This window comes from Neoarius graeffei, chromosome 26, assembly GCF_027579695.1.
Source record: "Neoarius graeffei isolate fNeoGra1 chromosome 26, fNeoGra1.pri, whole genome shotgun sequence".
Taxonomy (NCBI): domain Eukaryota; kingdom Metazoa; phylum Chordata; class Actinopteri; order Siluriformes; family Ariidae; genus Neoarius; species Neoarius graeffei.
This window is the reverse complement of record NC_083594.1, coordinates 52,001,231-52,016,116: the sequence shown is the minus strand read 5'-3', so window position 1 is coordinate 52,016,116 and position 14,886 is coordinate 52,001,231. Positions and strand designations below refer to the sequence as shown.

The following is a 14,886-nucleotide window of genomic DNA, read 5'->3' as shown; positions in this document are numbered from 1 at the left end:
CAGAGGTTTTAGAATTAAAAAAAAAAGAACTTAAAACTCCATGTCATATGAATTTAGATTTATTTTTAAAGAAAATAAATACTGCTTGTATTATATTAATTGTTCATGTAGAGGATTTTTTTTTTTAATTATTGTGAAAGATATTCTTCTTGACGGATAAAAATGTCCACGGTTGAGGACTGGAACAGATTTTGAAGGTAAAATATTTTCAGTTCAAATAAAAAAAAAAATTGAGATGTTTGTTCAGATAAAGAGTATTTTTAAATTTGGTTTGTTAAGCAAATTATAAATAAAGCAACATCAATCTGGATGGTAATTAATATTAAATGACAAGAAGTGATTTGGAGGTGATTTTACATCTTTATATTTAGCTAAAAACAACCAAACTCGACATGAAGGTGCTCAATAAATGATTTTCAATAATAATAAAAATTAAAAGCCTCTCTGGCGCCCCCTGTGGTGAATCCAGCGTCCTGCATGCCGGCTGCTTCCGGTATGATGGCGACCTGCTTGCTTGACTTCAAGTTTCTTGGGTAAAAAGAGGTAAGTTTTTATTTGTGTAGTGCTCATTCCTGTCCGTTTATATCCCTTTTTATGCTTTGGTGATGTTTTAAATACATTTATAGCCCGCGAATGACTGTTTTTGTGTTGGAGGTTATAAAATATCCCGGTGGAGAAGTTAAACCGGAAAGCAGGCGGTTGTGGTGGAGAGCCGCAGCTACTGGCAACCGTCGCCATGGTGGCGGTTTTTAAACCCAGCCCGCGTGCACTGACTTGAACACAATGGTCGCGTCCAAAATGACACCCTAGTGTGCTATGTAGGGCGTCTAAATAACACTGTATGCTCTAGTAGGTTCACTAGATAGCAAACAAATCGAGTTATTGGAATAGTGACAGCAAACCAATAACAAGAATAGTAGTAATCCAAGTAGTGATTGAAGGAAAACAAGTGGTGCTTTCCTTGTGAGAGGAAAATGAGCTGCCAGAGAAGCTTTTAGGAAATTTCAACACTGCAGTAGGAACTTGTGCAACTTCTTTATTCCCTTATTGAAAGCTACAACTGAAAAAAAAGAAGAAACGGAACACACACTTCCCTAATAGACAGTGCAATGATTTAACACACAGACATGATGTCAATGTACCACATCATGACACAGTGTAAGCAGGAGATACAAATCCTGACTATGTACATAAACCCTGACACTATCACTCCATCTTTCTATCCATCCACAGCATCATCACTAATCAGATGTTATTTGAGTGTTGGTTTATTCTCAGGACAGCACTGGCACTCATGTGTGAGTGAGTGTGTGAGTGAGTGATAGGAGTGTATCAAGAAGCAGCATTGATTGATTGATTTTATTTAACATTCTCAGTTCTTGTATAAGGGCGGCACGGTGGTGTAGTGGTTAGCGCTGTCGCCTCACAGCAAGAAGGTCCTGGGTTCGAGCCCCGGGGCCGGCGAGGGCCTTTCTGTGCGGAGTTTGCATGTTCTCCCCGTGTCCGCGTGGGTTTCCTCCGGGTGCTCCGGTTTCCCCCACAGTCCAAAGACATGCAGGTTAGGTTAACTGGTGACTCTAAATTGAGCGTAGGTGTGAATGTGAGTGTGAATGGTTGTCTGTATCTATGTGTCAGCCCTGTGATGACCTGGCGACTTGTCCAGGGTGTACCCCGCCTTTCGCCCGTAGTCAGCTGGGATAGGCTCCAGCTCGCCTGCGACCCTGTAGAAGGATAAAGCGGCTAGAGATAATGAGATGAGATGAGTTCTTGTATAAAAAAATAAATACATGATTTAGTTTCAAATAAACCACACCACATACTTAAACTAAAAACAGAGAGTCAGGATAACACAATAAAGCTCGAAAGCTTATTTCCATTGTGGTCCTTTGATGTTGGATGGCAGCAGATGTAAAAATGACAAGAGTGGCGCTGTGACGTTACTAAAATTGTAAAACAAAATTACATAGACAGTATACACATCAGATTAACATTGTATACATACTATATAAGTACAAGCCCTACACTATCTGATCTCTAAGCCATGTTTTCACAGCACGTTTAAACCCATCCAAACTAATGATTACCTTAATATTACCTGGTAACTTATTCCACAGACTAGTTGCAACATATAAAAAGGAGTCCTTCCCTATTTTAGTTTGCACTCTTGGAGGAACAAAATCTGTGGAAGACCCCCTCGTGAAGTAACTATGAACGTCCATCACTCTACTAAAGAAATTATTTAAATATTTAGGGACATCTCCATTTACAATCTTATATACCATGCTCAATTCAATTTGAGAGACTCTGTCCTCTACCCTCAACCATCCCAGCCTCTTAAAATGATGAGGATCAAGGTGAGTTCTTGGGGGCAGATCCAAAATGGTCCTTACTAATTTATTTTGTGAGGTCTGGAGCTTGTTCTTGAAATACCTAGTAAGGCCATTATACCAAGAACAACAGGCATAATCATAGTACAAACATAGCAGTGTCTGTAAACACCTCACTTTTGCGACAGGAAAACGCCCAGGTGACGTCCCTCCTCCCCACCCAATCTTCACCTGTCCAGGTGACAAAGTCAGAATTTCACTGCTTCACAAATGACACTAAAAGTCTCGATTCTTGAGTCTGCCTTGTGAGATGCTTTTCTGCTCATCATGTTTGTAAATAGTGATTATTTCAGTTACTGTACCCTGGATATTCTCCTCTGTGTATAAACTCGAGAAACCGCTGTGTCAGGAATTCAGGAGTTTTTCTGAAATACTCATTGTATGAGCATTGTATGAAGTCACTGATGTGTATTTGATGTGTTTCAGGGTGACCTGAGCAAGTCAGGGTGTCTCAAGGTACATTGAATGGAGACAGCGTTTCAAACCTCAGCAACATTGCTGTACGGTACCTGATCACACACACACAATATTTATGAAGGTAGTACTGTGTGGGTTTGGGATGCAGAACATCTGGTGAGAGAATTTTTTTTTTGATGAATTTCCCTGAGTTGCAGCCCTGAAGATCTAAACAATGGTAGGAAAAAGGTCACTAATGCATCCTGTGTTATGAGCAGAGCGAGTTAGATCCGTTCATTCACAGGTTCCCACGGTGCAGCCCGACTCAGACCCTCGCTGGAGTTGGACCCTGGAGTCTCTCAAACCTGTCTCTGTCTCTCTCAGGAAGGAGAGAGAATCAGTGGTGGTGCAGACAGCTGGATCTTTGTGTCTGTCTGTGTGTGAGTGTGTGAGTATGCCGTTATTGCTGCTTTTCACTCTCTGCACTTGCTCTGGTGCTGTCGGTGATCCTCAGCCACTGCTAAACTATAGCTCTCTGACACTACCGGATCTCCACGTCCCCTACTTCCTGCACAGCAACACACACGTGGCCAGAGTTTGCCAAGACGACCCGCTCTGCCCGTTTAAAGTAAGAAATTGTGTATCTGTGTGTGTGTGTGTGTGTGTTTTTTAAATCTTTGATAGTTCAATAAATTCTAAACTGTGGGTTCCTGTACTACGAAATCTTTGATGACAAAGTAATAAAGCTTTTGAAGTTTGAAGACACATTAAAAATATAAAGAAATCTGTAAAAAGGGCACAATTTGAAAGATTAATTAAAATCCATCAAATCAGTTTCTTCTATTCAGTTCCATTCAGTTTATAATTATTTAAATTAAATCATTATACCGACGATATCTCAGAAAAGTGTATCGTGATGTGATTTATCATGATATCAATCTGATATCGTCATATCGCCCAGCCTTAATGGTAAATAAAGGAATTTTCCTCGCTCTCATTATATGTTTCTTGTTGTTTGTGTACAGTTTTCGTACATGCACAGTTTTTGAACCCTCTATACTGTATTTTACCATTTTTGTATTATTAAATGTCCTCGAATTTTTAAATATCTAACCAGGGAATAGAGAAATATTCAAAGCTACTTTATCCTTTTTAAAAAAAAATTAAGCAATGAGCTGCTTTAATTCTGACTGCAACAATAATCCTGATTAAAGTCGAAGAAAACACAACAAAGCTCCTGGATGTAACTTGGCACGACAGACCCGAAGAATTTTCCAGTTTGACTTTTCAACAAACCTTAAACTTCCTCAGTCGATCTTAGTGTAAAGCTTGTGAAATAACATCACCCGGAAAAGCTCCTATATGAAATTCTTTGTGCTTTTTTTTCACACATTATTATAAATAACAGAATATTTCCCAGAGGCTTTGTAACTGTGTGTTTTCTCCATGCTGTCTGGAGGATGCTCTGTCCCAAAAGTCGTGTTGGGGTTACGAGAAGAACTGTTCTCCCGAGCACAGGTTCAGCTTCCCGATCTGCACCAGCGTGGACTCGGCATGGTGAGAGAAACCTGCTGGTTGTGTCTTTACCTTTGAGTCAGCCAGGGTGCATGAGGCTTCCAATGCTACTGATGCACATGAACACAGCAGGAGATAATTTAACACTCTGAAAGCTAAATACGTAAATGCTACGAAAACAGTTTAACAGAACAGGAACAGCACGAGAACCGGCGATTTCATGTTGCGCAAACTTTCTTGAAATAAAATAATTATTGGTGAATATGACAAAAAGGGGGCGGCACGGTGGTGTAGTGGTTAGCGCTGTCGCCTCACAGCAAGAAGGTCCTGGGTTCGAGCCCCGTGGCCGGCGAGGGCCTTTCTGTGCGGAGTTTGCATGTTCTCCCCGTGTCCGCGTGGGTTTCCTCCGGGTGCTCCGGTTTCCCCCACAGTCCAAAGACATGCAGGTTAGGTTAACTGGTGACTCTAAATTGAGCGTAGGTGTGAATGTGAGTGTGAATGGTTGTCTGTGTCTATGTGTCAGCCCTGTGATGACCTGGTGACTTGTACAGGGTGTACCCCGCCTTTCGCCCGTAGTCAGCTGGGATAGGCTCCAGCTTGCCTGTGACCCTGTAGAAGGATAAAGCGGCTAGAGATAATGAGATGAGATGAGATGACAAAAAGGTTTGTTTTGAAGACCATACCTTTTTTCTACCCTCACCGCCACTTTAACAGGAACTTGTTGTTGATTCTAAGATCCCTGTTCTTGGCTGCAGGACTGGAACCCAACGTGTTCTTCTGCTGTTGCATGCTGAGATGCTTTTCTGCTCACCACGGTTGTAAAAAGTGATTATATGAGTTACTATATCCTTCCTGGCAAAAAAAGCTCCAACCACAAATCTTTCCATTTTCCTCTGACCTCTCTTCTCAACAAGGCGTTTGTTTCCACCCACAGAACTGTCCCTCACTCACTCAGTGTTTTTTGTTTTTCGCACCATTCTGTGTTGAGACTGTTGTGTGTGAAAACCCCAGGAAGAGATCAGCAGTTTCTGAAATATTCAAACCAAAAATACTCATCTGGCTCAAACCAACACCCATGCCACAGTGAAAGAAAGAAAGTCACACTTCACTGTGAGATCAAAATTTTTCCTGTTCTGTTGTTTGAACATTCTGAACATTAACTGAAGCTCTTGGTTTGTATCTACGTGATTTGATGCATTGTGCTGCTGTCGAAGGATTGACTGATCAGCGCACTGCATCAAACAGCAGGTGGATGGGTGTTCCTAATAAAGTGGCCGGTGAGTGTATATTGAAGACTAAAGTGCTTGACTTGGCAATTCTACAAAAATTACATTATACCACAGAAATGTAGCTCATATGAATATTCAAATTGGAAACCAGGGTTACATGGCTTATATTTGCATATTAGGATATGATTGGCTCTTATATTATGATGCAATAACAGCTGGACAGTGTAATACATTTCCTGAAATTATTTCATCTTGGGGGGAAGCCCACAAAAATACAGTGACCTGAGGAGAGAATCTATTTATTTTTTTACATTTTTGATCATTTATGGAAGGAAACTCAGAATAAACTATGCCATTATTAGTCATGTAGTGAAGCATGTTATTACTGATGTCTGTTTCTTTGTGTGTGTGTGTGTGTGTTAGGGCCCACTCGGTGCGAGCAGCTCAGGAAATCTTCTGGAAGCAGGCCGACTTTGGCTATGTTAAAGAGCGTCTGAGTGAGATTAAGACTCTCTGCCAGCCTTTAACTCCAGTAAACAGATTTCCTCTCATTCTCAGTTCTGTGGTCTTGTGATTTCCTTCTTCTTCGGCTCTGAAGAAACTGTTATTATTTCTTACGGCCGGTAGAATTTCGACTGAAATGTGACACACAGTTCTGTGTCCTTCGCTCTTTTCCTGTCTCAGGGGGAATCCTCTCTGAAGTGCACGAGTCACCTGCGCTACTGCAGAGCTACCAACCTCTATCTAGACCTCCGGAAGCCCCGCAGGGGTCATGAGAGGTCAGTGACCACAATGAGAGTCAACAAGGTGGTGAGAAGGAAACGGACAGTGTGAAGAAGCTGTCTGTCTGTCTGTAAAGCTCAGAAAGACAATGCAATGTGCATCCTTTATATCTGCTGCATAAAAGATGCATTTAAAGCAGCTAACTATTAAACGCAGTACAATTTGAAGGACCGACACCTCCTTCATTGGAACTGACAAACTCATAGGCCACGCCTTCATTACTGAGACTGACTGACAGACCACACCTCCTTTACTGAGCCAGACACAGAGACCACACCTCCTTTACTGAGCCAGACACAGAGACCACACCTCCTTTACTGAGCCAGACACAGAGACCACACCTCCTTTACTGAGCCAGACACAGAGACCACGCCTCCTTTCCTGAGACAGACACAGAGACCACGCCTCCTTTACTGAGACTAACTAACTCAGAGGCCACACCTCCTTTACTGAGACACATGCAGAGGCCACACCTCCTTTACTGAGATACACATAGAGACCACACCTCCTTTACTGAGACTGACAAAGACCATGCCTCCTTTCCTGAGACAGACACAGAGACCACGCCTCCTTTACTGAGACTAACTAACTCAGAGGCCGCACCTCCTTTACTGAGACACATGCAGAGGCCACACCTCCTTTACTGAGATACACATAGAGACCACAATTCCTTTACTGAGACAGACACAGAGACCATGCCTCGTTTACTAAGACTAACTAACTTAGAGGCCACACCTCCCTTACTGAGACAGACACAGAGACCACACCTCCCTTACTGAGACAGACACAGAGACCACACCTCCTTTACTGAGACAGACACAGAGACCACACCTCCTTTACTGAGACAGACACAGAGACCACACCTCCTGTACTGAGACAGACACAGAGACCACACCTCCTTTACTGAGACAGACACAGAGACCATGCCTCCTTTACTGAGACAGACACAGAGGCCACACCCCGTTTACTGAGACTAACTCAGAGACCACACCTCCTTGAGTGAGACAGACACAGAGACCATGCCTCCTTGACTGAGACAGACACAGAGGCCACACCCCCTTTACTGAGACTAACTAACTCAGAGACCACGCCTCCTTGAGTGAGACAGACAGAGTCCACACCTCATTTACTGAGACAGACATAGAGACCACGCCTCCTTGACTGAGACAGACACAGAGGCCACACCCCCTTTACTGAGACAAACTAAGAGACCACACCTCCTTTACTGAGACAGACACAGAGACCACGCCTCCTTTACTGAGACAGACACAGAGACCACGCCTCCTTTACTGAGACAGACACAGAGACCACGCCTCCTTTACTGAGACAGACACAGAGACCACGCCTCCTTTACTGAGACAGACACAGAGACCATGCCTCCTTTACACAGACTAACTAACTCAGAGGCCACACCTCCTTTACTGAGGCAGTCACAGAAGCCACACCTCCTTCACTGAGACAGACACAGAAGCCACACCTCCTTCATTGGGACTGACTGTGACAGACGTAACACTGACTTAATTGATACTGACAACACAGAGACCACACCTCCTTTACTGAGACAGACACAGAGGCCACACCCCCCTCACCGAGACTGACAAATACCAAGACCACACCTCCTTTACTGAGACTGACACAGGCCACACCTCCTTAGGGGACTAAAACCAACACCATGCCAACCTTTCCTCAATTTGAGTCTTGTTTAGTACAAGATAATTATAGTATAATAAACTATCTGTCGTATTCTTGCTCTGTGTGTGTGTGTGCAGATATTCTGAGGATTTCCTGCAGAAAGGGGAGGTTGGGGGTCACTGCAGACTGGACAGCGGAGCGTTGAGGGCAGAGGGGCAGCACAAGAGCCCTCTGCAGTCCTGGTTAGTATGATGCTGTCCAAAATATAATCACCACACCGAGTCCAGTGTTATCCTCTTCAGAAATATATTGTAGAATAAAGCTCTACCATTTACTTAGTGCAAGCCCAGGCAGCCATCTTGGATGACCCTTGACCTTCTTTCCCCAGGTTTGCCGAGCTGCAGACATACACGGAGCTCGACTTCCACCCCATAGACGATGGGCACTGTGACGTCATCATCGAGCGACCCACGGTCTTCATGAAGCTGGATGCAGGTGGGGTTTGTCGTTTTCATGATAGGATTAGAAACGATGTTCTACAGCATTCTCAGAAACACAATGTGTATTGTGAATTGTTTAAAGAGATACATTTTCAACATGAAGTCTGCCTGCTGTATGTGTCGCTGAATAATCTGATTACTGTTTAACATACGATGTGAATACAAAGTGAATTTTAAACTACAGACGTTACACTGGATCAATAAGGAGGTAAGAATGAGACTTTTAACATGGGTGTCAGAAGTAGTTCCAGTGACTCAGACCTTTCCAGAAGGTTTACCACACAGACATGCTGGTGATTTTGGGAAAGCCGGCAATTCGTCCTAGAGGCCTGCGCGGGTCGGATTTTTCAGTCCCGCTCCCGCCCACATTGTGCAGTCCCGCTCCCACCCGCGCCCGCAAAGAATTATGATTTTCAGTCCCGCTCCCGCCCGCGCCTACAAAAAAATTATGATTTTCAGTCCCGCTCCCGCCCGCGCCTGCCATATTTTGTCCCGCTCCCGCCCGCAAATCCTGCATGATGCAGACGTTCGCGTTATTTCTCAGGAAGGTTCTTGTCTTGACACAGCGTGATGGTGCCCCGCCCCCTACTTTGAGTGGATTTGAGCATAAATATCTACAGCTCACGTTCACGTTTGTTATTATTTACCTTATTTCTGAATTCAGCATGTAGTGTCTCTAATAATAATAATAATAATAATTAGTGCTGTCAAGTGATTAAAATATTTAATCGCGAATCGCACATTTTTATCACATGAGAAACCATTGTAATTCTCTGATCAGCATAAAAAAGTGAATGGGCTTGCTTTGTACCAATGGTGTTTTTTTTTTTGCAAAGCAGAGCTAGTAAGAGAAGTGAATTGATTTACTGCTTGAGTTAGTCTACAACTCTAATCAGAGAGACAGGTTACACAGTGACGGTAGGCTTGACTCAATGCTATCCCAGAAATCCTTCCTGTAATATGCAAATTTGGCCGCCTCTGATTGGACAGCCAAATTTGCATATTATAGGAAGGATTTCTGGGATAGCATTGAGTCAAGCCTACCGTCACTGTGTAACCTGTCTCTCTGATTAGAGTTGTAGACTAAAGGCCTCTGCATGCTCTTGCGACAAGGCTTTCGCAGATAGCTTTTCGCAGACAGTTGTCATTTATTTTTGAGCAGGGAGTTTATGCGTGCGCGATGTTATTCTTCGGCACAACGCAAGGGGGCGCGAAGTCGCTAGGAGTAGTTGGTGGGTGTGGTTAGTGGAGTGTTTATCCTCCGGTTACTTATAATGACTAGAACTTTTTTTTTAATTTTTATAATGACTAGAACCGGAGTCGTATAGATGTACGTACTTCCTCACTTCCTCAATCAACCGCTCTTCGTGCTGCTCCATCTTCGCTCGTGTTTTTAAAAATGCCGGTCGTGAAAACAAAACAAACCGGGAAAGTAGGGAAGCGGAAGTTCGTGTACAGCGGATGTAGAGTGGACCAATCAGAGCCCTCTTGTCTGCGACGCTGTCTGCGAGGCTTCTGCGGTGGTCACAATTTTTGGGAGGTGCGCGCAGAGCGTCTGTGAAGGTGGGGGGGCTACGCAGACGCTATCTGCGACACCGTCTGCGAGGACTGGGTTGTCAGCATAAATTGGCCTTAACGCAAGCAGGAAATCACTTCACTCATGGTTCTCTTGCTAGCTGGGTGTGAACTGCGAGTCATTAGAGTGATCAAAGGATTTCCCGTTAGGGTGATCAATGGCAAATTTAAGATGCTATTCCTCACTCAATCTGGCAATCTGACTCTCTCTGCAAATTTAGGCATCTTAAAATGTTTTTATTAATGCCAAATAAAATATCCAGCACAAATTATATATGATAGACATAAATTAATAGTTTCATATATTTTATTTCAAACACGTTTTTAGTTAGCGGGACTGCAGCTTATCACCGCTCCCGCCCGCGCCGCATATGTGCACTCCCGCTCCCGCCCGCGCGCATATGTGCACTCCCGCTCCCGCCCGCGCGCATATGTGCACTTCCGGTCCTGCCCGCGCCCGCAATGAGCTTTCAAAATTTGTCCCGCGCCACACTGCTTTGCGGCGGGTCCCGCGAGTCCCGCGGGACTCCTGCGGGAGTGCAGGGCTCTAATTCGTCCTTCAGGAGAAGCACAAACGATCCAGATTTGAGTTTCATTTCTGAAATACTTCTCACAGAAACCTTTATTGACCGAATTCCATAAACACACTATTTAACACATGATTTAAATTTTAAACAGTTATGATGTTTAGTTTATCAATAATCTTTAATCTTCAAATCTGTTTTCTTTTCAGGAGTGAACATGTACCATCACTTCTGCGATTTTGTCAACCTGTACATCTCTCAGCATGTCAACAACTCGTTCAGCAGAGACATCAACATCGTCATGTGGGACACGGTATTCGAGACACACATACATACAAACTTTTTTATACCCTTATACCTTCTTATATCCGAACATTAAAGGTATGCTACAACCTTAACTTCAGTAAAAAGGACATCTTTTGGCTCTTTTAGTGCCGTTTTGTAAAAATAAATAAAAGTTTTCTTCCCATTGGGACTGGCCAAATGTCCCCACAAAGTGAGAACTGTTAAAAACGCATCATATTCTAGTATTTTCAAACAAACAGCTCATTTGAAATACTTTAAAATGTCCTCAAAAATGGACATGATAACCAGATATAACTGAATTGTGAATTATATGCCGAGTCCAACATATTTTTTTACCTAATTTACACATTTGTTTACCTGCGCAGTTGTTTATTTATTTTATCTTATTTTTATCTTGTTTACTTATTTCTTAATATCTCAGAATAGACTATTTTTATGTAGCTCCTTTATTAGAATAGACTGTCTTTATTTAGCGTTCATTTATTGAGCACCTTAACTCCAAGCCAAATTCCTTGTACAACCCCGATTCCAAAAAAGTTGGGATAAAGTACAAATAGTAAATAAAAACGGAATGCAATGATGTGGAAGTTTCAAAATTCCATATTTTATTCACAATAGAACATAGATGACATATCAAATGTTTAAACTGAGAAAATGTATCATTTAAAGAGAAAAATTAGGTGATTTTAAATTTCATGACAACAACACATCTCAAAAAAGTTGGGACAAGGCCATGTTTACCACTGTGAGACATCCCCTTTTCTCTTTACAACAGTCTGTAAACGTCTGGGGACTGAGGAGACAAGTTGCTCAAGTTTAGGGAATGGAATGTTAACCCATTCTTGTCTAATCTAGGATTCTAGTTGCTCAACTGTCTTAGGTCTTTTTTTGTCGTATCTTCCGTTTTATGATGCGCCAAATGTTTTCTATGGGTGAAAGATCTGGACTGCAGGCTGGCCAGTTCAGTACCCGGACCCTTCTTCTACGCAGCCATGATGCTGTAATTGATGCAGTATGTGGTTTGGCATTGTCATGTTGGAAAATGCAAGGTCTTCCCTGAAAGAGACGTCGTCTGGATGGGAGCATATGTTGCTCTAGAACCTGGATATACCTTTCAGCATTGATGGTGTCTTTCCAGATGTGTAAGCTGCCCATGCCACACGCACTAATGCAACCCCATACCATCAGAGATGCAGGCTTCTGAACTGAGCGCTGATAACAACTTGGGTCGTCCTTCTCCTCTTTAGTCCGAATGACACGGCGTCCCTGATTTCCACAAAGAACTTCAAGTTTTGATTCGTCTGACCACAGAGCAGTTTTCTACTTTGCCACAGTCCATTTTAAATGAGCCTTGGCCCAGAGAAGACGTCTGCGCTTCTGGATCACGTTTAGATACGGCTTCTTCTTTGAACTATAGAGTTTTAGCTGGCAACGGCAGATGGCACGGTGAATTGTGTTCACAGATAATGTTCTCTGGAAATATTCCTGAGCCCATTTTGTGATTTCCAATACAGAAGCATGCCTGTATGTGGTGCAGTGCCGTCTAAGGGCCCGAAGATCACGGGCACCCGGTATGGTTTTCCGGCCTTGACCCTTACGCACAGAGATTCTTCCAGGTTCTCTGAATCTTTTGATGATATTATGCACTGTAGATGATGACATGTTCAAACTCTTTGCAATTTTACACTGTCGAACTCCTTTCTGATATTGCTCCACTATTTGTCGGCGCAGAATTAGGGGGATTGGTGATCCTCTTCCCATCTTTACTTCTGAGAGCCGCTGCCACTCCGAGATGCTCTTTTTATACCCAGTCATGTTAATGACCTATTGCCAATTGACCTAATGAGTTGCAATTTGGTCCTCCAGCTGTTCCTTTTTTGTACCTTTAACTTTTCCAGCCTCTTATTGCCCCTGTCCCAACTTTTTTGAAATGTGTTGCTGTCATGAAATTTCAAATGAGCCAATATTTGGCATGAAATTTCAAAATGTCTCACTTTCGACATTTGATATGTTGTCTATGTTCTATTGCAAATACAATATCAGTTTTTGAAATTTGTAAATTATTGAATTCCATTTTTATTTACAATTTGTACTTTGTCCCAACTTTTTTGGAATCGGGGTTGTAGTTGCAATAATTACTTGGCAATAAAGCTTTTTCTGATTCTGATTTTTTTTCTGATTGGTGCATTTATTTTGATTGGAGACAATCTACATTTCATGAAAGAAAGCTCATACTTCCCTCTAATTCAGCTACCATAAGTTGCGACCAGACAGTGTAGATTTCCTGTCACGAATTCTCGCACGATTCAAGAGTCTTTACCTGTAGGTTTAATCACTGTTTAGATTCCCATTAGGACGTGAGAGTAGCCAATTAAGACGTCCTTATTAAATACAAAGATTTGGATCTTCGAATGCAAAACCTGCTAAATAGTTCTCCTTTAATTTGGTGCCTTTACCGGTGTGTCTTAAGCACGAACACGGTTTATTAAACTGTCATAAAACATGACGAAAAGAAAGGAAAAAGTGTTTGAAAGGTTTTTTCACCTCTGGCCCTCACCATCTCGAGATCAGTCCCCCCGTGTCACCCAGACGTCTGGGGGTGAGTCGCGAAAGAAAGACAGGAACCCCACAAAGTAGTTCGCAATCTTTATTCGCAAGTCCCCCCTGAGACGAGAGTATACAAGGGGTTTTATATGTGTGTGTGTGAGTGAAACCTTGGATCAATCATAAGCAATATATTTCATATCAACGGATGTTTCTTAGCAACTCAGCATTTACGCACGTCAAAGCGCGAGATGTTTTTTACGACAATTTTAAACAAAGACATGTTTATGTCTAGTCTAGCAAAGAAGTGTGTGTCTTCTCCACTGGAGGAAGGTCACACAGTAACTTGGTACACAGTTACACAGGAAACAGAAGGTCACAGAAGAATTCAATGCCTTCTAGCTGAAATAGTAAAATAGAACAGAACAGAACAGAACAGAACAATATTAAGAATAAATCCTTACAATTTTGTCACAAAATAAATTACTGCCTTCTTGGACAAGAATAAATACTTACAATTATTTATCCTTACAAATGAATAAAACCTTACAGTGTTTAAAAAAAAAAGAAAGCTTGACTAACTAGCAAAGACTGATCGTGTATCTTTGATGACACCTTGTGGATTAAAGGTGACGTATTATACTCCTGTTCCACAAGCTGACAGTTCCCTGAGGTCATAATAAAATGTCCATGACATGCTTTGTTGAAAATACCACAAGGATTAAAGCACCACAACTCCTTTCTCTCCCTGTCTCAACAGCCCTGTTCAAAACGGCCGGTTTGAGTGCCTGTTCCTTTAAATGATAATGAGACTCTACTCACCCCACCCCCTTTTCCGTTAGGCAATCAGGCAGTGCTTTACTCATGAATATTCATTTGCAAAAGGCAGTTCTCAAGCCATGAGTGGAGATACTTATACATATGCAAATGAGGATGTGGGATAATTTTAATGTGCTCAGCTTGTGACATAGAAACAGAAGCCAAATGTTGATACTTTGAAGGTGTGCTATTCTCGTAGTCATGGAAGTTTGCTGGCTGAAAGGAAAGAAAAACATTTAACCATTAAGAAGAACCCAGAATTTATAAGTATGCCCAGTATTTCAGCAGGTATTGAGGTTTTTCACCCACTTGACCAAGTCATGTGAGGCTGCCATTTTGGACGTCACGGCTCGAATCAGTTTGAATGCGAGGAAGGCAACAAACGAAAAACATAAAAGAAAAAGGAGCGAGATGCAGAAAACACCTTCACTATCCAGTGACGTAGGGCATTTACAGGGCGAGCAGAGGGAGAGGTATTTGCAAAAATTGAGGTTAGCAGGCTTAGAGAACGACGTTTACCTGCTTCCACCAGGATTGTTCAGTGACGTACGGAAGTACACGAAGCCCTCGTCTTTACCTGACTTCGGCCCACATGATCTGTATACCTATGTCGTTAAAAACCCATCGCCATACACAGGTATTGATCTGAAAGCGTATAAGAGTTTGGATACCTACA

General features: G+C 42.5%; 1 protein-coding gene across 2 annotated transcripts in view; it reads left to right on the top strand.

Moving 5' to 3' along the window:
- The first annotated feature begins 476 nt into the window (after positions 1-476).
- Positions 477-14,886, top strand: part of eogt (EGF domain-specific O-linked N-acetylglucosamine (GlcNAc) transferase) — a 28,723-nt gene continuing 14,313 nt past the window's right edge. The window contains exons 1-9 of one of the 2 annotated variants that reach the window (XM_060910267.1): positions 477-543; positions 2,814-2,887; positions 3,088-3,411; positions 4,243-4,340; positions 5,951-6,059; positions 6,212-6,306; positions 8,080-8,184; positions 8,331-8,437; positions 10,751-10,854. In XM_060910267.1, the coding sequence (XP_060766250.1) occupies positions 3,238-3,411; positions 4,243-4,340; positions 5,951-6,059; positions 6,212-6,306; positions 8,080-8,184; positions 8,331-8,437; positions 10,751-10,854 (792 nt within the window). In that variant the 5' untranslated portion in view covers positions 477-543; positions 2,814-2,887; positions 3,088-3,237. Of the gene's footprint in view, positions 544-2,813; positions 3,412-4,242; positions 4,341-5,950; positions 6,060-6,211; positions 6,307-8,079; positions 8,185-8,330; positions 8,438-10,750; positions 10,855-14,886 lie in introns of both variants that reach the window. The other variant, XM_060910266.1, reaches the window with a different exon arrangement.